Below are 13,883 nucleotides of genomic sequence, written 5' to 3' on the forward strand. Positions count from 1 at the left end.
GTAGACTGAACATGAGCCCAGGCAGCTAAGAGGGCCAATGGCATCCTGGCCTGCATCAGGAACAGTGTGGCCAGCAGGAGCAGGGAGGTCATTCTGCCCCTGTACACTGAACTGGTTAGGCCCCACCTCGAGTACTGTGTCCAGTTCTGGGCCCCTCAGTTTAGGAAGGAGGTTGACTTGCTGGAGCGTGTCCAGAGAAGGGCAACAAAGTTGGTGAGGGGTTTGGAACACAAGCCCTGTGAGGAGAGACTGAGGGAGCTGGGGTTGCTTAGCCTGGAGAAGAGACTCAGGGGTGACCTTATTGCTGTCTACTGCTACCTGAAGGGGGGGTTGTAATCAGGCAGGGGTTAGTCTCTTCTCCCAGGCAGCCAGTACCAGAACAAGAGGACAGAGTCTGAGGCTGCACCAGGGGATGTTTAGGCTGGAGGTTAGGAGGAAGTTTTACACAGAGAGAGTGATTGCCCATTGGAATGGGCTGCCCGAGGAGGTGGTGGGGTTGCCGTCACTGGGGGTGTTCAGGATGAGGCTTGACAGTATGCTTGGTTGCATGGTTTAGTTGATTGGGTGGTGTTGGATGATGGGTTGGACACGATGATCTTGAAGGTCTCTTCCAACATGGTCTATTCTATTCTATTCTATTCTATTCTATTCTATTCTATTCTATTCTATTCTATTCTATTCTATTTCACTGTCCTGCTGTGCAACAAGATATTCAGGCAGAGGGTTTGGAGAGAGAGCACTGGAAAGAAAGTAATAATTGGACATCCATCAGGAGAAAGGTCAAGGCATGACTCAGCAAGCTCAGCCGGTGCTGCAGGGCACAGGGCAGTGTGAGGCTGCTGTCAGTCTCTGTGACTTGGAAAGCAAACTGTAGAGGAATGTCAGAGCTTCCACTGTGCTCCTGAGCAAAGCTTCTGTTGCCTTTAGCACCATAACCTCACCTTCTCCCCTCCCTTTTTGGCACTAAGCACAGACAGTTCAGTCTTTGTAGCATGTTATGACCATAACGTAGTCATGTCAGGTTCAGGGGGGTCCAAAATGTTGCATGTGACAGCCAGCAGCCTGAAGGAAGCAAGAATGACCTTGCACACTTGGGAAAAAGGCAAGACTTTATCTGATTCAGATCCACGTTTTTCAAGGTGAAAGGCATTTCTTAAAACCAAATCTCAAGCCAGAACAGAATGAGCATCCTGCCTAAGCTGCTGCTCAGAGAGGTGAAGAGAGACTCTGCTCCCCTGAAAGAAAGCCAGCAGCACCAACTAATTCCTTACACAGCAGCTGGTTTAACAGGGGGAGTAAAGGGGACCTCTCCCAATACAAGAAGGCTAAACATTTACCAATGTTGTTATCAGCTTGGCATATCTGGGTCTTAGAATAATTAAACCAGAGCCCCTGGACAGTGTTGGAGGAGGACACAATTCGCTAAAAGCCACAAAGTTAGAGTTTAACTTCTGTGCTATAATCCCAAATTCTTATAGTCTAAGCGTAAAAACCATACCTCCCACCTGACAGACTTGACAAGGGCTCTGGGAGCAGGCAGAAGCAATGGCTGGTTTCCTCTCAGACCTGGTGAGTAGCCAACCTCTTGTCTTCTCAGCCTAGCCATTAACAGTTAGCATGATGATTACAGATTACAGCAAAGGGAAGCAAAGAGAGCACATGGTTGGGATAATGCTGCTGCAGCAGCAATAAAACTGACCACAAGGCATCTCCTGAGAGAAATATAAATGACTGAGTGGTTTAAAAGAGGACCTGGGAAACCAGGAAAGAATTGGCATTTTGAGGGAGAGAGAAAATACTAGCAATGAAAAAGACAGAACAGAACCTCCCCTGCCATCTACTGCCCTGCACTCTCCAGGGTGCTCAATTGTTTGGAGGGTGACTTGATCAAGTGCCTGGAAATAGGACTGCTGGTGAACAGCTCTGAAATCCCCCCCACACCATGGAAATACAGCATTTAAATAGAAGTCAGTCAAGCAGGGTCTCTAAGTAGGCAGATGTGGTTAATCTCTGGAAACTGAACAACAACGTCTCCAGGGAGGCAAAGTTGAAGGAAAAAAAGATTCAAACAAGCTGTGGCTACTCACTGATACAAAAGCAAACACAAAGTGCCTGAAGAAGGCTTTTATGAGTATTTTGTTGTTATTATTTCTGTGGCTAGCAGAAACAAGAGAATGTGCAGATTGATGTCTTAGTAATTTCCCAGCAATTTTGCTTGATTATTGAAGAACTCAACATGGTTTTTGTTTTTTTGCATTTTAAAGGCTTCTTAATGACAGAAATGTGAAGATACAAGATCTCCTAGATCCTCTCACAGCCTGACAGCCACGCTGCTGTCAGCCACTGAGGGTGTGTTTCGTCATCTTTGGCAGGTTCAGTACCGGAAGCTGCTGATGATGATCGTGGTGCTAGGCATCAGTGGAACTCATCTCATTGGTTTTCAGATGTCTGTGATAAATTATGCTTCCCCGGTAAGCAGAGCCTTCAGAAAATCACTTCTGTAGCTCCTCTTCCTGGGACTAGGCTTCACACTTTGAAGATTCTCTAAAAAAACCCTCCTAGGTGTTGCTATCTAAGTTCATTCCCTGCTCTTTCTAGTGCCACGCTGTTCACTGCCAAAGGGACAAAAAGGGTTTGGATGATTGTTAGGAGCTGTGCTCCAAAGATGAGTTCCCACCAAACAATATATAGGAACCACAGAATGTTAGGGGTTGGAAAGGACCTCCAGAGACCAAGTCAAACCCCTCTGCCAATGCAGCATCATCTAGAGCAGTTCACACAGGCGGGTTTTGAAAGTCTTCTCAGAAGGAGACTCCACAACGCCTCTGGGTAGCCTGTCCCAGGGCTCTGTCACCCTCACAGTAAAGAAGTGTCTCCTTGTGTTGAGGTGAACCTCCTGTGTTCTAGCTTGTGGCCATTGTTCCTTGTCCTTTAACTGGGCACCACCAGAAAGAGAGTGGTACCTTAATCCTGTAACCCACCCCTCAGAAAAGGTCTAATAACTAACCAAGTCTCACCCTTCAGCTCAGCCCTTTTCTGTTTTTACCCACTACCTGCAGCAGGAACAGAACTGCAGACTGGCTTGGGTTGGAAGGGACCTCCAATGGTCATCCAGTCCAAGCCTCCCTGCAGTGAACAACCTCCACTAGATCAGGTTGCTCAGAGCCTTGTCTAGCCTGACCTTAAATATTTCCAAAAATGGGGCCTCAACTACCTCCCTGGGCAACCTGTTCCTGTATTCCCCCACATGAGGCCCCATCTCTGAAGATATTAAAGTCCAGGAACATTTGTACTTCACCAGAACCACAGAGCCACAGAATCACAGAATGTTAGGGGTTGGAAGGGACCTCCAATGGTCACCTAGTCCAACACCGCTGCCAGAGCAGGATCACCTATAGGTCACACAGGAATGCATCCAGATCCTAATATTTTGGTGTAGAAGAGACAGGCTTCAATAGCCTCAAGAGCATGATGCACCTTTGAAAGCTTCTCTTACACTTTGAGGCTGTATGAGAGGAAGTATTGACCCTAGTGTGCAAACAAGTGTCCCCTAGCCATGCTTTCACTAACTAATATTAAGCTGATTCTTACATTTTTTTCTTTCTCTTTTATTTTATTTATTTATTTATTTTTAATTGGAAACATTCTTAAGCACTCTTGTGATTAATGCTTGAGTGGGACAAAAATCTCTCTTCCTGTCGCAGCATATTCAGAAGTTCATTAATGAAACGTGGCTGGAGCGCTACGGCTTGGTGCTGTCCCAGGAGACGCTGACCTTACTGTGGTCCCTCGTCGTGTCTGTGTTTTGTGTAGGAGGCATGGTGGGCTGTCTGTGTAGTGGGTACCTGACTGCAAAATATGGCAAGTAAGTGTCTTTCCCAACAGCTTCCTACTCAGGGCTGCTATGAAGTACTGCTCACCCAACACAATGGATATCAGAATTCTCCTGCTCCCCTTTCTGGGACAGAATTTCCCCAGCATGTGTAAGTCTCCCAGGTAGACTGGAGGGAGGAGAATATGCAGCTCTTTCTGATGCCCCTTGCCACAGGTTTTGGTGCTATACAGTTCTTTCAGGTGCTATACAATTCCTTTATTTTTGTTGAAAATTGACTAAGAAACAAACGTCTGAAAATTCATTGTCAGTACTGCCCTAGGGAGCCCAACAACCCAGCAGTGGTGAAGAAGGGGCTGGGGTCCGGTAGGCAAAATATTTTTCATTATTAATTGATTTCAGCCTTAAAAAAAATATAATTGTGCAGGTCCACCCTCTATGTAAGGATACTCAGAGTCTCAGCAAAACCAAGCAGATCCCTTAGGCCACATTCAGAACCTTCTCTTTGAAGGTAGCCATAAAGACCACCAGAAGTGTCTAGCTTGAGGTATGCAGTGAAGCAAGCCCTCTGAAGCTGGATCTGCCATGTTCCGGGGACACCTGCAGGGAGCCTCACCCACAGGATAAAAGCAGAAAAGACCATTCCTTGTCAGTATTTATCCTGCAGGAGTTTCCTTCAGCCTCCTGGGGGCTCATATAGTGTTAGCAAGGAAAAGAGGAATCTAGTTTCTCCCTTCCCACTTCTATCATGCCTTTTTAGAATCAGACACATTTGTCCTATAACCTGTGGATATAAATTTAATCACAGCCATGGCTTGGTCTGCAAAATCCAGAGGAGAACAGGCAGGGTTAGTTGAAGATGAAAAAGCAAAGTGTGGATCATAGCCCTGTGCTGCTGGCTATTACAGGAAGAAATGTCTGCTGTTCGATGATGTGGTCCTGATCACAGCCACGCTGCACATTGGCTTCAGCAGGAGAGCCAGGTCTTTTGAGATGATCCTGATCGGGCGCTTCCTCGAGGGCTTCAGTGCTGGTAGGACTCCCCCCAGTCCTCCATGTTAGTGTGACTTCTCTGGGGTGGATACAGAAATCCTCCTGCTGGGAGTACCCAGCCATGCACAGCAACCCCAGGGGAACAAGAACCAGGTTGAGACAAGGTAAGAGAGCTGTGCTTTGCCTTCTAGAGCTTTTGTGGCGAGAGGCATCTCATGGGTTAGCTAAACATCTTGCTCAGAGGAAAAGGCATTGTTTAAAAGGAGAATGCATCTTTTTAAAGCTAAAAGGTACTTTTTATAAGGAAAAGGTACTTTTTTTTAAAAGTAAAAGGCACTTTTTAAAAGGAAAAAGTACCTTTTTAAGAGAAAACAGTTTTTTAAAGGAAAAGGTCCCCTTTTTAAAGGAAAAAGGTCCTTTTAAAAGGAAAAAGGTCATTTTTTAAAGGAAAAGAAACTTTTTAAAAGGAAAAAGTACTTTTTCAGCCTATTACTGTGGAAGATACATAGAGAGCCAAGAACTACCTTTAAGCTGAAGGTGAAGTGCAAAGAGCCTCTGTCTCTTGGTTTCTATAGCTTTAGCTCTCTTCTTCACCTTAGGAATGAATATGAATGCCCACATGCAGTATGCTGGAGAGATCTCACCTAAGAAGCTGCGTGGATTTGTAAATGTGACCTCCTCTGTGTTTCTTGCACTAGGAAAAGCTGTAGCAAGAGTTCTTGGGCTACGGTATTTGTGCTACTCTTTCTCATGCTATTTGCTATGTATTTGTCTTCTGCAGAGCAGGAAAGTTGTTCTCCTAGTCCTAGAAACAGGCATACACTAAAAGGATGCATGTACCCCATAGCAGTCACTAAGGTTTCCATGCCATGGGGAGACAAAGGCCCTTCTCTTGAGAAAGGATGAATCCATCTCTGGAAGTGTGCTGAAGCTAAAGATTAAACATAAATGCTCTTAGTAAACTTCTGAGCTCTGAAATCTCTGCTGATTTCCTGATAGCCTGCTGTGGGAATACTTGGGCTCTGGTGATCTTTAGAAAACACTCAAATCACATCAGCCTTGCAGCAGAAACAAATCATTGGTCTATTTGCTTTCCCTATCCTAAACCCTGTACATTGTACACTGCACTGGTTAGGCCACACATTGGGTATTGTGTCCAGTTCTGGGCTCCTCAGTATAGAAAAGATGTTGAGTTGCTGGAATGTGTCCAGAGAAGGGCAACAAAGCTGGGGAGGGGTCTGGAGCACAGCCCTATGAGGAGAGGCTGAGGGAGCTGGGGTTGCTTAGCCTGGAGACGAGGAGGCTCAGGGGAGACCTTATTGCTCTCTACAACTCTCTGAAGGGAGGTTGTAGCCAGGTGGGGGTTGGTCTCAGGCAACCAGCACCAGAACAAGAGGACACAGTCTCAAGCTGTGCCAGGGGAGGTTTAGACTGGATGTTGGGAAGAAGTTCTTCACAGAAAGAGATTGGCCATTGAAATGTGCTGCCCAGGGAGGTGGTGGAGTCACCATCATTGGAGGTGCTTAGGAGGAGACTGGATGGGGTGCTTGGTGCCATGGTTTAGTTGATTAGATGGTGTTGGGTGATGGGTTGGACTTGATGATCTTGACGGTCTCTTCCAACCTGGTCTATTCTATTCTATTCTATTCTATTCTATTCTATTCTATTCTATTCTATTCTATTCTATTCTATTCTATTCTATTCTATTCCATTCCATTCTATTCCATTCCATTCCATTCCATTCCATTCCATTCCATTCCATTCCATTCCATTCTATTCTATTCCATTCTATTCTATTCCATTCTGTGCTAAACATCTTCTGTTTGAATTGATCTGTTCTTGAATGGATCTTTTCAAGGCCTGTATGTGTATTGTGTCTCTTCAGCTAATCTAGGATCTAGAAACCACCAAAGCAGTTGTAAATTGTACTTGTGCTGGATTATGAACACTCTCTAATGTGCCTCCATAGGGATCTTTTAGGAAGTGAAGACACGTGGAACCTCCTGTTGTCCTTCCCTGGGGTGATGGCATTGATCCAACTGCTCTTTTTGCCATTCTTCCCTGAGTCCCCTCCTTATCTCTTGCTGCAAAAAGGAGACAAGGATGGTTGCTTGAGAGGTAAAACAAACCTTTAAATCCTTAATTTGGTAAGCTCTTGGGAAAGTGAAGCTAATGGAGGGAATCTACTAGCCAGCTACACATTTCCTGATAATTCCATGATTAGAACAGACTAAGCAGAGCCATCAGAAGTATTTGAGACTGAAACACTGAAAGACATTTTCTAGGCAAGTCTCAGCATGTTTCCAGTTCTTTGCTCAGTGACTGGTGAATAAAAGCATGGACTGACCTACAACTGTTTAATGCCATGAGAAGTTGAAAGACACAGAGGTCTGCATGGATCAGATGATGGAGGAGTACACTTTGTTCTGTCTCTTCTGTAGCCATGAAGCAGCTCTGGGGAGAAGCGAATTATCATGCAGAGTTTGATGACTTGATGAAGGAAAAGGCTACAAAAAAAGGCACTAAAATCATGAATGTCCTCGAGGTGCTGAGGGAACCATCAGTGTATCCACAGCTGATCACTGTGCTTCTCCTTTTGCTGAGCCTGCAGCTCTGTGGCCTGAGTGCAGTTGAGTACCCCCTATTTCCATGCTTACATCTACTGTTAAGTAACCAAAGCATCACAATTCCAATTTGTTGCTTTCCTCTGGATCTGCATTACTCCTCCTCACACAGAGCCCCCTGCCTGTGAAGACCTGTGGTATCATTACCAGTATTCTCCACACCTTTAATGGAGTTTGCCATGTGGGAGCTCAAGAGAGTAACTCAGCCTGAGTCCCTGCAGGAGCACTGTTATGTTTATTTCCTTGGTGGTATTCACAAAGGCTCTGTAGGAGGAAGGATCATGAAGACCCTAAGGCTTGCTACAACTTGGAGATCCACCTATCTAGACTGTCAGCTCCACTTTTGACTTCTGCAGCAGCAGATGCTAGCTATAACCATCCAGTTTTCATTCCTTTTGATAAAGGAGACTTATCCATTAAGTGATTACTTTTCAGTTGTTTACACATAAAGGTGTCTGAGCCCTGTACAGCCCAAGCTAATCACCATTTCCCTGGATATCATTTTGATCACCTGCCAGTAGGTGTCTCTCCATTCTTAAGCCAGTGCACCCTTCTGCAGCTTGTTCATTACAGTTGTCAGCAAGGTGGGCAGAGGAGGCATTTCTGTGCTCTGCTGACAGGGAACTGGTGCCCAGTCCATCAGGGACTTTGCAGAGAGGCAGATTCTCTCAGCGACTGCAAAAGAGTGACAGAATCAACTGGTTGTATAACAACATGTGGTTTGCTAAGACTGAAGCCTGCTTTTCATTTTCTTCACTCCCTAACTGGTTCCCTTCCCTCTTTGCCAAAACATCTATTCCCATGCCTTACAGGCAGTATGATCCTTTCAGCTGCTGCTTTTTTTTTTTTTTTTTTTCCCTTTTCCCCCCACCCTGGACTTTCAAATCCTTTCTTTATCTCCATTAACCTTTTGATTTCTCACCTCTCAAGCAGATTTGTCACCTCCGTTAAGCCCCAGTGATGCCTGCTGCTTTTGCAGCAATGACCAAGCTAAGTATGAAGTCCGTGCCGCATCCACTGGCTATGCTTCATTCTGAAAATGTTTCTTGTTTCCCAGATCACCTTTTACACCTCAGAAATCTTTCAGACAGCCAACCTGCAGGAAAGCATAATCCCATATGTATCTCTAGGAGTTGCAGTCTCTGAGCTCATCTCTGTCATCTTCTGTGTAAGTCAGACCTTTATGGGGCTTGAGAAGTTAATGTACTTGTGAGTTGAGTCTGACCTTCTCCTTATGCACTGAAGATGTTTTTGTGGTACTGTATAAATCTGTACAGTGGGTTGTTACCAGCTAACATTCCTTCAAGAAAATGAATCTTCTCCTTATGAACTGAAGAATTTGTTTGTGGCACTGCACAAATCTGTAAAGTGGGTTGCTAACCATCCACTCCAAATTTTGTCCCAGCTTTGATGTGCATTTATTACCATGTGCATGTGTTATATTTGACAGGAGTTGGAGCATACTTGCATTGATTAAAGTGTTTAAGAAGCAATAGCTGCAATGCTGGACATTAGAGAGGCTGGAAGGAAATCAATACATAATAAAGTTGCTACCAATCAGATTTGAGTTTTCCAAAGGGAAAAAGAGCTCAAGAAGGATGCTTGATTTGCTGGAAGGCTGACAGCTGGATTTTCCATGCTTCTTTTTCACCCTTAGAGCTCCATTATTGACCATTTTGGACGCCGGATTCTCCTGTGGGGTGGTTATTCACTGATGGCCCTGACCCTGGTGCTGCTTGAAACAAGCCTTCTACTGAGCGTAAGCACTTACAGGATGGCCAAGGGATCAGGCCCAGCCAGCATGGATTTAGGAAGGGCAGATCCTGCCTGACCAACCTGATCTCCTTCTAGGGTCAGGTGACTGCCTGGTGGATGAGGGGTAGGCTGTGGATGTAGTCTGCCTGGACTTCAGCAAGATCTTTGGCACTGTCCCCCATAGCAAACTCCTGGCCAAGCTGTCAGCCCATGGCTTAGACAGCAGCACTCTGAGCTGGGTTAGGAACTGGCTGGAGGGCTGAGCCCAGAGCGTGGTGGTGAATGGTGCCACTGCCAGCTGGCAGCCAGGCACCAGTGGTGTGCCCCAGGGATCAGTGCTGGGCCCCATCCTGTTCAATATCTTTACTGATGATCTGGATGAGGGGATTGAGTCCATCATCAGTAAATTTTCAGATGACACCAAGCTAGAGGGTAGGAGATCTCTGCAGAGGGACTTTGACAGGCTAGACAGAGGGACAAAATCCACACAACAACCCAATGCAGTGCTACAGGCTGGGGTCAGAGTGGCCAGAGAGTAGCCAGGCAGAAAGGGACCTGGGAGTACAGTTTGATAGCAGCGGAACATGAGCCAGCAGCGTGCCCAGGTGACCAAGAAGGCCAATGGCATCCTGGCCTGCATCAGGAATAGTGTGGCCAGCAGGAGCAGGGAAGTCATTGTGCCCCTGTACTCAGCACTGGTTAGGCCACAACTTGAGTACTGTGTCCAGTTCCTCAGTTTAGGAAAGACGTTGAGATACCGGAAGGTGTCCAGAGAAGAGCAACGAGGCTGCGGAGGGGTCTGGAACACAGCCCTGTGAGGAGAGGCTGAGGGAGCTGGGGCTGCTTAGCCTGGAGAAGAGGAGGCTCAGGGGAGACCTTATTGCTGTCTACAGCTACCCGAAGGGAGGTTGTAGCCAGGAGGGGGTTGGTCTCTTTTCCCAGGCAACCAGCACCAGAACAAGAGGACACAGTCTCAAGCTGTGGCAGGGGAGGTTTAGACTGGATGTTGGGAAGAAGTTCTTCACAGAAAGAGATTGGCCATTGAAATGTGCTGCCCAGGGAGGTGGTGGAGTCACCATCACTGGAGATGCTTAGGAAGAGACTGGATGGGGTGCCTGGTGCCATGGTTTAGTTGATTAGATGGTGTTGGGTGATGGGTTGGACTTGATGATCTTGAAGGTCTCTTCCAACCTGGTCTACTCCTATTCTATTCTATTCTATTCTATTCTATTCTATTCTATTCTATTCTATTCTATTCTATTCTATTCTATTCTATTCTATTCTAATGGCACTCTGGGGGTAGATCTGCAGCAGAACTCCTTGTGCAGGACAGCAGATAGCCAAGCCTTAACTTTCATGCCCAAAATAGCAGGTCAGAATATTTTCTGAATATAAACTCAGCCCCTCTACAAGGCTTTCTTTGTCCTGACTTGTAGTTCATCTTTTTTTTTTTAATTAAGCTTTCAGTCAGTCACGGAAAAACTGTAAACCGTTAGCCTGTGTGGTGGGTTGAAGTTTCCCATGACATTAACTTAGCATGACTAACTCAGTTGGAAGCAAATGGAAGCTGTATTTACAAGCAAAAACTACACTCTACAATGGAATGCAATGAATATGTACAAAATATACAGGAGATACAATATTATACAGATATTTACAATGAGAAAAAAAAGACAGAGACTCCCCTGGCACCCCTCTGGTTGTCCCAGAGACCAGGGAAGCTGCTTTGCTCCACTCCCTCCCCCCACCCCCCTTTGCACCAAAGAGAAAAAAAACCAGGAATAGAGCAGTGTTAGTGTTCTTATCTTTTCTCAAGGCCAGCCAGAAGTGGTTATTATCTCCCCAGGTAAAGCAGAACAACTAAGACCACAGGAGAAAAGAACAGGAATGGGAAATAGAAGTAAAATGTGAAAGATGTTATGGAACAACTGCTTCTATACCCCAGGCTTCCATCCAATGAATTTGTTTACAATAATCTTTTGTTTTCCTTTTTACACCCAATAGTGAATTATTTATGTTTTTCTACTTTTCTGCTTGAAATCTGCAGCTCAGTTTTAAAGGCATAGCCTGAAACTGCCAAAGCCTGGCTCAGCTTTCCTCCAGCTCTCTGCCTGACATCTCCAAACCTCCTCTGTGTCTTGTTCTGCTGTCAGCCCATAAGCTTTTGCTTCTTCCTGGTTCACAGATATCTTCTGGTTCACGTTTTTCTGAAGTTGTCTAATTCACTCAGAAAATGAGGTTGAACCAGTAACAATTTTCCCCAAGCTGTGATCAGCTCAGGGGACCTTAGAGCTGCCTTCCAGTACCTGAAGGGACCCTGCAGGAAAGCTGCAAAAGGACTTTTCCTGAGGGTGTCTGGAGACAGGACAAGGGGGAAGGGTTTGAAGCTGAGGCAGAGGAGGGTTAGAGTGGAGCTGAGGAAGAAGTTCTTCAGTACAAGGTTAGTGAGACTGGCACAGGCTGCCTGGGGCTGCCTCCTTCCTGTAGGTATTCAAAGCCAGGTTGGATGAGGCCTTGAGCACCCAAACCTAGTTGAGAAGTGCCCCTGTGCATGGCAGAGAGGTTGGAGTAGATGAGCTCTGAGGTCCCTTCCAGCCTGAGCCAGTCTAGGATTCTGTGATTTGTTACTTGTTTTGCAGACCAGGGTGCAGTTCAGCTCACCTCTGCAGATAGGTGCAGACACCTTTAGCCTTCCATTGTGTTCAGCACACAAAGCTAAGTAGTTCCAGTGAGCATCTATTACAAAACTCAGCACCACGAGCTTTGTCCTAAGTGTATCGTCTCCTGTATGTTTGGATCAGCCATGCTGCATGTATAGAATTCATTTTTGTTCTCTCCCTCCTTTCATCTTTGCCCAGGATCGTTTCCTCTGGCTGCCTTACTGCAGTGTTACCCTCATCTTTTTATTCATCATCGCCTATGGAATGGGACCGTGTGAGTATAACAACAAAAGCAACAGGAAACTCTGGGCAACATGGATAAGCACAGGGCATGAATACAGGGGAGCAGAACTAAGTACATCTTTGAAAATCAACAGCTTAGTCTGGGCTGAAATGGAGGGAGTCACAATTTGTGATGAATCAATGACCCAAGAAACAATTTATTTAACAAATTACTTGAAACGCTTCAGGCTGATGAATCAGGATCCCATTTCTTCTCCCTGGATTACAGGCTCAAGCCAAATAACCCAAACTTGTTAATCAGTTCACTGAGACTTGTTTTAGAGGGTGTGAATGCTGCTTCATGCATACAGGTTCTGCCTTTGGCTAAGGGCATAGGCAGACTCTTCTAAACCACCAAGGTTTTCTCAGCTCACCTGTAAAACCCTACTCTGACATACAGTCTGTCTCTTAGCATTGCTCTGTCCTTTCCCATCCTCTCTTAATGTCACCTGAACCACCTACATCTAGGTAACAAATTTACAGCTCTCTGTTAAGACTTCACTCACTGAAGGCCAATATTTACTCTGAAAGTTCCCTGACTAACTCCTACTTGTACTTATTGAAGTCTCCAAACTCAGATGGCAGCCTTTATTGTTCTAAGGGCTGTATATGAGGCCCATGAATGTCTTGAAAACGTAACAGAATTTCCATGGCAGCAGAAGCCAGGTGTCTGCTATGGGCAATGGAGAGAAATGGGCCATTCAGCTCTTTATGTTATACAACTTGGGTGGAGAGAAACTGCACTTCAAGGTGTTCATCTCTCCCCAGGGACCATCAGAGAAGACTGTAGCGGGGTTCAGATAGAGGGGGCTGCACTGCCACATTTAGCCTGACTTACTGGGGCTACGTTTAACCAGTGACATAAATTTAGTGAGTTGAAGGAAAATGGTTACCTACAACAAAGTCTCTGTTGCTTTTTTATGGTTTTGTTTCTTTTTTTGTTTGTTTTTAAACTCAGCTGGAGCTGTTGCATCTGTTATGACCGAAATCTTCACCCTCACGACAAGGTCCTCTGCTTTTGTCATTTGTGGAATCGTCATCTGGCTGGGCCTTGCTTTCACTGGGATGATTTTCCCCTTTGCTGTTGTATGTAATTTTATTTGAATATTTTCTTTGCCTCTACCAGTTTAAACTGGTTTTCTGTGTTGGTCTGGCCAGGGAGTAGGACGAAATGCCTTGCAGATTATCGAAGCTGTGGTTCCCTTATTGATACTGGTATAAGGAGGCCATTTATGTCAAACACTTCCCCAGGCTTCAGAAACAGTCTGAAAAGATAAATCAATCTCCCTTTCACTGAAATCAGCTCACTCCTCATTTCCCAGGAATAAATTCCCAACTGACAGGAATCTGTAGGTGCAAATATTCAGGGTAACCACTCATCTCATTCTGTTTTTATCTCCAGATGCTTCTGGGTCCTTTTTGCTTCCTCATCTTCATTGCTGTACTGGTAGTTTCAGCGATTCTCATCTATCTGTTCCTCCCAGAAACAAAAGGAAAATCAACCTTTGAAATCACAGAAGAGTTTAAAACCTGCCGGTTTAAGAAGCAACGTCGTCAGGCTGTGGAAGAGAACGCTGCTGAAGAAAAGACTTTCTGCACCAAGCTCTGACAGGCCACCACAGGCAACTTCCACTGCCAGAGAGCCCTGTCTCAAGATGGAACTGAAAGCTAAATCTTCACAGGGACTTTCCTCAATAAAATGTGATCCCAAAAGTAATCCACATCTAGCTTGTCATT

The 13,883-nt window shown here is 45.5% G+C and overlaps 1 protein-coding gene across 1 annotated transcript; it reads left to right on the forward strand.

Moving 5' to 3' along the window:
- The first annotated feature begins 1,545 nt into the window (after positions 1 to 1,545).
- Positions 1,546 to 13,845, forward strand: LOC104299701 (solute carrier family 2, facilitated glucose transporter member 11-like). The gene is made up of 12 exons (XM_009899886.2): positions 1,546 to 1,569; positions 2,373 to 2,471; positions 3,705 to 3,865; positions 4,741 to 4,865; positions 5,425 to 5,554; positions 6,795 to 6,943; positions 7,267 to 7,454; positions 8,507 to 8,617; positions 9,107 to 9,208; positions 12,063 to 12,138; positions 13,105 to 13,232; positions 13,549 to 13,845. Exons 1-12 carry the CDS (start codon positions 1,546 to 1,548, stop codon positions 13,753 to 13,755), a joined length of 1,500 nt encoding a protein of 499 aa, XP_009898188.2. The 3' UTR covers positions 13,756 to 13,845.
- The last annotated feature ends 38 nt before the right edge of the window (positions 13,846 to 13,883 follow it).

The sequence above is a fragment of the Dryobates pubescens genome, chromosome 25 (genome assembly GCF_014839835.1).
Source record: "Dryobates pubescens isolate bDryPub1 chromosome 25, bDryPub1.pri, whole genome shotgun sequence".
In the NCBI taxonomy this organism is placed as follows: Eukaryota; Metazoa; Chordata; class Aves; order Piciformes; family Picidae; genus Dryobates; species Dryobates pubescens.